This window comes from Epinephelus moara, chromosome 3, assembly GCF_006386435.1.
Source record: "Epinephelus moara isolate mb chromosome 3, YSFRI_EMoa_1.0, whole genome shotgun sequence".
NCBI classification, from domain to species: Eukaryota; Metazoa; Chordata; class Actinopteri; order Perciformes; family Serranidae; genus Epinephelus; species Epinephelus moara.
The window spans coordinates 24,795,393-24,803,581 of NC_065508.1; the positions used below are offsets into that span (position 1 = coordinate 24,795,393).

The window sequence follows — 8,189 nt, forward strand, 5'->3', positions numbered from 1 at the left end:
GTATTTCTCTGTAATGTAGCACAGTGTTAACAATGTTACTGATACTATTCTTTCTCACACCTTCAACTCAAACCATTGTGTTGCACCACCTAAAATACTGTATATCATCTAATGATTAAATTAATATCGTAAACATGCTGGCGACTAGTTGACTAATGGCCTTAAATGATGACTATTGGTCGACTAGGAAAATTCTTAGCTGAAATGCCTTGAAAGATTTGAATGCATCTGCTTAACCCTGAAGCGTGACCGTGTTGTGTTGTCACAAAGCATGTATACTTCTCCCCATTACACTTAACGGGTTGCTTTTATGCAGTGGCTTGATATGCAGCCATTTGTTATTGAAAGAGATGCTAACAGCCACTCTTTGCCTCTGCAAATAAAAGGGTAATTGGCTCTCTGAAGCTGAGCCACCAGATTTCCTGCTGGATTTCCTGCAGTTGACATTTGGCCTCAAACGTTCTCTCAGCGTTCACCCACCTTGATGTGCTGGAACTCCTTCTCCTCCTCCTGGAGCACCTCGAGCTGCTTCAGCACAGGCTCCTGCTGGAACTCACCACGGTCAATCTGCATCACAGTTAAATCAGGGTCATCAGTAGTCATATATAGTGAATATAGCAGACCAGAAAGACTTTAGAGGATGCATATGACAGAAGGCTGCATCACAGCATCAGACTGTGTTGACTCACCATCATCTGTTTGATGCTTGTGTGCTCCTCGCTCTCCCGCGCTGCATTGTGATCCTTGTGAACGATCTCCACCCGGATGTCATTTTTTGCTGAAACCACTCCTTTGAGATCTGAAGGAGAGGGAGAGACGGAGCAGTGTGGCTGATTGGCAGTGGCTGATAGATGCATTGGTCCTGTATCCCACCGTATCCCCGCCTGATGCACTCACGGCAGCTTCAAAAGCCGCTTTTCCCTCAGTTCTCACTGCGACGGTCATAATGAAGACTGTGGTGTACACACAACACTCTGCAGTCTGACCTTAACTTACTTACTGAGCACTTGGATAAAGCCCATCTTGCTAACACTCACTTGTCCTCGAACCTCCCGGTACGATACTGATCAATGTCTGCAATCTAATAATGCCGCTGTGTGTAGCTGGTCTGGGAGTATGAATATAAAATGTCTGGCCTGTCACAAAGCTTACTTTAGCTCACAGAGGCACCACTAAGCTGACTGTATGTGAAATGATCCTGACTCTACTGCACTTCCTCTCTTCTTTTGGCATTTTGAAACGATGTAGATACAAAATTGAAACACGTTTATCAATAGAGGCTGTGTTACTCACTTTGCAAAAAGTCTCCCAGCACTATGCCTATTAAACTAACTATCAGTCCCTGGGTACAACATTGCTAAGTAAAAAGTTACAAAGAGAATATTTCACCTGAAATTAGCAGGAAACAGAGAAGGAACACAGCATCCTCTGGGGTGAGCTTTCATGTTTTTATCTTTGAATGTTACCCATTAAACTTTTTTTTATATAACGACTGTTTTGAAATGCAGTAAAGTACTAAAGTGTGTGGCTTGAAAGTGTTTCTGGTTGGCTTTTACTGTTCTCTTAACTTCTACTGACAGTTGTTCATCACAGCTATTTATAACACTGTATGGCAGACAACATAGAGCAATATCTATCAATGGTAATGTGGCATAAAGAAAGTTTATTTTGGATTTAGAAATTACTTAATGTTATTGTTAAAAGTAGAGCCATTTCTCCTTTTATTTTTAATAATACATTTTAAAGTTTTAGAATGTCGGCCCTGTCTACGCATATAAAGATATTTTCATAAAAACTGATATTTTCCTTTACATTTCTGCCTCTTGTTCAAGTGCAAAGAGAGTTTTAGGTCACAGGTGCAGATGTTTCATACTGTTACTAATTGGAGTGTTTGGGCCGTTTCATAGTCGACGCAAAGGCACGCAGACGTGAACGCATTGAGACGCATCGAGACGCAATGGCCGTCATGATGCGTGCTTGCGTCTCAAAATGTGTTGTCCATTTTTTTGCTACCCGACGCAGCAACGCGTGTAATACCATGCGTTGCCAGCGGGGGTGATAATCCAAGTAACGTACTTGAAATTAACCACTATTTGTTATTCACAGAAGAAGCAGCTATGAAATATGGCGGGCGAGGAGGACATACTTTGCGAACTCATATGGGCACACCCCCATTTATATCACAGTTCTAGTGCCCTGCACTCTAATAAAATAGCAGTACCAACTAGCTACAGCAGTACTAGCTAGCCCAAATGTACCGGTTGCTTGCATTCAATGAATTGACTATGAAAGGAAGTGCGTTGCTCGCGTCGTTTGCACGCGTTGTGTGCGTCGACTATGAAATAGCCCTTTGGGAAACAATAACATCATCTCCTCAATTCCTGCATGCCCATCGTTGCTTTATGTAATGAGCATGGGCCAGAAACAACAATAATGGTGGACCAGTGTCTGAAATCAACTTTTTCAATCACCAGCCAAAGGGACTGGTGGATGAAAATATTCACCGGCCAAGCATATCTTTTACTGGCCAAAATTTAAGTGGCTAGCAGCAGACTGGCAGCAAGAGCCGCAACACTAGGAGCACTCGAGTCGGTCAGTTTCGCTGCACTGTTTAGATGCACATAAAAACAAAAGGTAGTGTGTGTGTGTGCACGTATGTGTGTGAAACTCTGACAGACAGCCGGGGTCGCAAATGACACCAAAATGCGGTATAGACTGAGAGCATGGGTTGCCTTCTGAGATTTACTCACCAAATGGAAAATCTACCCATATTTGGCACTTGGTGGGTGTTAATCTCAGACCTTGTGGCAGACTACTGCCTTGTTTATGTTTTGTTAGCACTGCTCAGTCCGATGACTACTAGGTATGCACCGAATATTCGGTAACCGAATATTATAAAAAAATATTGCAAAAAAACACACATTCAGTATTTGGTGGAATAAGTTAAAAGCAAGGCCGAATAATAGCAGCGTGTTTTGATAACACAATCAAACAGCGTGCCGTGACGAGCGGCGTAAAATGTCGGCAGTGTGGCGATCCGTCCGTCACGGCACTTGCATTTGCGACTAAATAGTTTTGAGCGAGCAAAATAGGCTTAAATCATTCAGCACGCTGTGCGAGCAGCCTACAGATTTCAACCAGCAGCAGAAACGAAAGGCAAATCCCATCGGTTGTGGGTTGAACGCGGGTCAGACACAGACAGTAATGTATTCCTGTCAAATACGGCGGCCATCGTCTTACCGGCGANTGACGCGTTTTTGAAGTATGAATAAGTCAATAAGTGATTTATTCCATTGAAATATCATTGATGTATTATAGAAAAGTGATTTATCTTTTTATAAATGACAAAAGGCACATCTGCCTCATTTTCGCTGTGGTATTGTGATACTACTCAGAACCATGATATTTTCATTGGTATTGCACAGTGGGTCCCAATATTGGTAGCCTGACAACACTAATCTGGAGGGGGTTCATCTGCAAAAACTAATGAAAAACTAAACAACAATATTCGGTATTCGGTACTCGGTATTCGGCCAAGTGTTTAATATTATTTGGCTTCGGCCACAAATTTTCATTTCGGTGCATCCCTAATGACTACTTTACACTTAGAGTGCTTTCAGACCTAGAGTTGTCTAGCTTTGGTCTGAATCAGGGACTTATTTTGTTCCAAAGTTGCATAATTGCCTAGAGTTGGTTCATGTTCTCATGGCAGCATTTACAAGTAGACCAGATCAAATGCCTTGTGCGAGAAAGCTGCTCTTGATTGGTCAGAATATTCATGCGGGAAAAATCCAGGAAGTAAACAAAACGTTGAAGAAGAGTACACTTGCAAGATAAATGTGACACTTTCTAATGTCACAATGCAGGGACAACTACGCAGGTTGATTTTAGCGCTGCTCATCGTGGACTATATTGCTGTCATTGTTCATTTTAGTCACCTTTGTGTGGTGAAATTGCACAAGACAGCATATGCTGGCAATTGTTTGGAGTCATTTTTGTATTGTAGTATGGACAGAGATATTCTGTAAAATAAAGGTTGTGTGGACGGAATCCAACCCATGTCTTTTCTTTAGCCTTTTAAAATCATGCCTGACCACACTGTTGTTTTATTTGCTTGCATCTTATTTTGTTGCTTGTGCAGTGCTGTTATTGTGTTATGATTTAATCATAGTGTATGCTTTTATTAATTTACGTATGTTCTCTCATTTATGACTATTTTAATTTAATCATGCCTCTGCATCTGCAACTCTTTGGTCAACGCTCCTCTTTTTTAAATGTGCTCTATAAATATACTTAAGTTGACTTTTTTTTTGAAGGGGCAAAATATACGTTATAAAAAATATCGGTATACATAAGGACAGGGCTTTAAATTCTAAATAATCTCATGCTACTGGTCATTGATAGTTACATTGGTTGTAAGAGTCAGGTAAATTATATAGGCCAGTTCGTTACTATAGCAGGTTGTGTCAAGCCTGTCATTATTACTGAGCAAAGAGCATTAACAGCAATAACAACTGACTGCCCACACATTATGTTTTACTCGTACATAACTGGCCGTTAAGTACTTGCTCCATAAGTGGCATTATTGTATGTTTTAACAACGCAATAGAGACCAACAAATGTAATTGCCCGCGGCCTCCCAGAGTAGTTGTTGTAGCTGTGTTATGAATTATATTTACCACAGAGAAATGACAAGCAAGAAATAGAGTTATTAATTCAACTAATCAACACAAATTATTCCTGAGATTAACCTCTTTGTTTCTCTGTATTGGCCTAATGACAGTACAGACTCAGTCATAAAGTGAAGCTGTACAACTGGAAGGCTGCATGTCTGAAATAAATCCTCTCCCTAAACTCTCGGCCGTTTGCAGGATCGTAAAAAACATGACTGTAAAAGTTGCATGAAACCACGCGTGAATTGAAATACAAATGCTTCTTTGGAACCTAGTTTGAAAATTTATTCTTACTTCACATAATTGACATCACACAACAACATGTACACATTATTCTTCATGCTTTTCTATGTTATTGCCAATGGTTATAACTGTCACAGGTGAAAATGCCATTTTCATGTTCATATTGGAACACTGACAGCACTTTATTTCTGGTGTGCACATTGATGTCCAAAATGTGTCTGAAAGGTTTCACCACTGTCGGATTTCTACCGCCTCTGCTTTGTCAAGAAAACTTAAAGAGCCTGTGGGCTGCAGCTCATTTACACAGTGTATGTAAAATGATTGCTGTATAATGTCATGTTGAATTTGGATTTGTGGCAGAAGGGCTTATTCTTTAGTATACACTGGAAAAAGGTTGTGACCCAAAGATGGACTTTCTGTGTTTAGACTGAGATGAAATTTTATTTTTCGTCATAGATATTATAGTTATGTATGGTACACCATCAGGGCTCGAAATACCTCATGTTCATGCACAGTAGTGCACATAAGTTAGAGCTGTGCATGTAAATCTCAGCACAAGCTCCGGTGTATGTAACTCAGTACTGCCAACTCACAAGTTTTCACAAGTTGTCCAGTCAGTCTGTGGTTTGACCCAGGGAAAATTGCAATAGCAATCATTCAAGGTTTTTTTTGTGATCTCATCCAAATAACACATTGAAAGTACACCATTTTATACTTAGTGGATCAAGTTGAATTCATGGCTTGAAATTTGGGGCCATTATGCCTCAGCATCACACAAAGAAGTGCATATCCCTGCTTCTGAACATGATATTTTACTGTAATTTATGTCTAAACATTAGTTTTTTAGGATGTTCTTTTACATAAAACCATCAGATATGACCTGTCCTGAATATATATATGTATGTCAGTGGCAGCTGCTGGTCTTTCAAACAGGGGAAGCTCACTTTAAGTTGACATGATCATAAAATTTGCCATATTGTAGTGAGGCAGTAACTTATAAAAGGAACATTTAATTGAAGCCGATTTTCAACCACACTCATGCCATAGAACCACAGCAAAACACACCTCAAAGATTTTCAGATGGGTTTAAACACCTGAGCTGTGTACAAATGGTAAAAATGAGCTGTATCGCTTATGGAAATAAGAAACTCCGGACGGCACTCTGTCAGAAGACTCCACTCACAAATATCTGCGTTTGAAAACTGGTGATAAACAGCTGACGTTTGAACATCATAGTCATGATGTGAAACGCATCCTAGCGCACGTTTAATGTAATGTCCTAAAAAAAAATTGAATTTATTTTTATTTTAATGTAAATTCAATAGGGCATATTTGACCATTTCTTCTATGAAATTTTAGGGGAAGTTCAGCCTCCCTTGTTTTCTCAGAGCAATTGCCCCTGACATATATATATATATATATGTGTGTGTGTAAAATTAGGGGGCACCAGTACCCCAAAATGACCTTTTCTTTTTTAATCCAAACAAAGTCAGTACAATTAGGTTATAAAGGATATTATCATTTATTATACAACAGTTAGTTCCGGCCCTGCAATCTGATTAGTCGAGAGACAGTAAAACCGTGACGATATTGGAGTACAACATCACGGTTATTTCACTGTGTATGTATCACTCCGCCTCACAGCTGTTTGCAATCAACAATCAAATCAAAACTGACGGTTAGTGTCAGTTAGGTCAGCAGTTGCGTTGCATCCCTGGAAAAGTATTTAAACAAACTTCCACCAGATGCAAATGCCCTTTATCTGAAGCCCAGGATGACAGCAGCTCACACAGACAATATCTGGTACACTAAAGCTCCACTGGGAATAAACTCACTTGCACAGATGCTGCCAAAGATGTGTAAAGAGGCGGGGACAACAGCTATCTACACCAATCACAGCCTCAGGGCGACTGCCATACAGAAGCTGTCAGATGTGAGACTTGAAGCTAGGGAGATCATGACAGTGAATGGACACAGGTATGATGTTGTTTTAATGTAGCCTATGTGTAAAGTTAGTCTTCTAATTAGGAGTCGGGCCCTAAAATATACCTTTTGTCTTGCAGGTCTGAGAGCTTGTTAAAAAGCTACTGGAAGCCATCCATGGAGAGCAGGAAACGATGGAGCAACATACTGTCAGATCAGAAGGCAGAGTCGGCTGTGCCTGTGAAGCGACAGTCCACCATGCAGTCACCAGAGACTTATTTCACCAGCTGCACAATTAATGGAAATGTGCAGATAAATGTGTATAAAGAGTAAGTGCCTGGCGCACCATGTCTGCGTTACATAGCAACGGTGACAGCGGAGTCCTGAGGGAACTATTTTTGTTGGCGGAAGACAAATAAAATGCTTAAATTATCTATTTTGTCCTCATTTTTCAACATTTCTTAATCAGCCTTGCTTATTTAACTGTTGAACTGTTGTATAAAAGCAATATCACACTCGAGCTCGTGATGTTGTACTCGTATATCGTCACGGCTGTGAATGTCTTCGGCCTGTCTATGACCAAATCACAGCCGTGACGATATACGAGTATAACATCACGAGCTCGAGTGTGATATTACTTAAATATATCATATCTCAGACTGAGACCTTCAATGAGACAAAACTTGAAACATGCCTTGGCTATTGCATTCTTTGGTGTAACTTTGCCACTGAAGGTTGATATCTGTGACTAAGCTGCCACTTGGGAAGGGGTATTATGTTGAAATATCATCTAGAGATGAAGAGTTTTTCAAAATACTAAACTAGAATTTGTACCAATTAGTGAAAATTCTGACCTGGACCCACGGACTGGACCCATAAAACACGATCACCACCGATTTCCCATAATGTTTTCGACCGTAACAAATAGAAGTTTCAACTATTGCACCTTACGGGCTCTAGTTTCACAGACCGGGCGAGGCGGGGGCGCAGCGCACCTGCGCTTTGCCAACTGGGTGTGGCCAGGCAGATTTTGCAAGTTTGGCACACCGTGCACCTGGCGCAGCTACTCCTCTTTCCCACCTCCGTCCCTCCTACCTGCGCAAGTCGGAAAGAGGGAGGAGAGAAGGCATGGAATGGGTTTTACACACATCGCACCAATCAAATGAGCCCCTCTCCTCGCCCTTAAATGCGCCACACGAAGGCGTAATGAGAGTTTACTCGATTCGCCATGGCGGAAGAGAGCAGCAGCGTCAGACGGCCAAACTCCTCCCAGGAGGAAACTGATGTTTTGGTCCGGGAGGTCTGCTCGCAGTGTCCGAATATACGGAACTGCGAGCAGACCTCCACGGG

At 41.2% G+C, this 8,189-nt stretch overlaps 1 protein-coding gene across 1 annotated transcript in view; it reads right to left on the reverse strand.

Annotated features, from left to right (window-relative positions):
• Positions 1-8,189, reverse strand: part of kirrel3a (kirre like nephrin family adhesion molecule 3a) — a 299,880-nt gene that overhangs the window by 10,633 nt on the left and 281,058 nt on the right. The window contains exons 14-15 of the mRNA XM_050034328.1: positions 690-799; positions 481-567 (exon numbers count right to left, since the gene is read on the reverse strand). Coding sequence (XP_049890285.1) covers positions 481-567; positions 690-799 — 197 coding nt within the window. The remainder of the gene's footprint in view (positions 1-480; positions 568-689; positions 800-8,189) is intronic.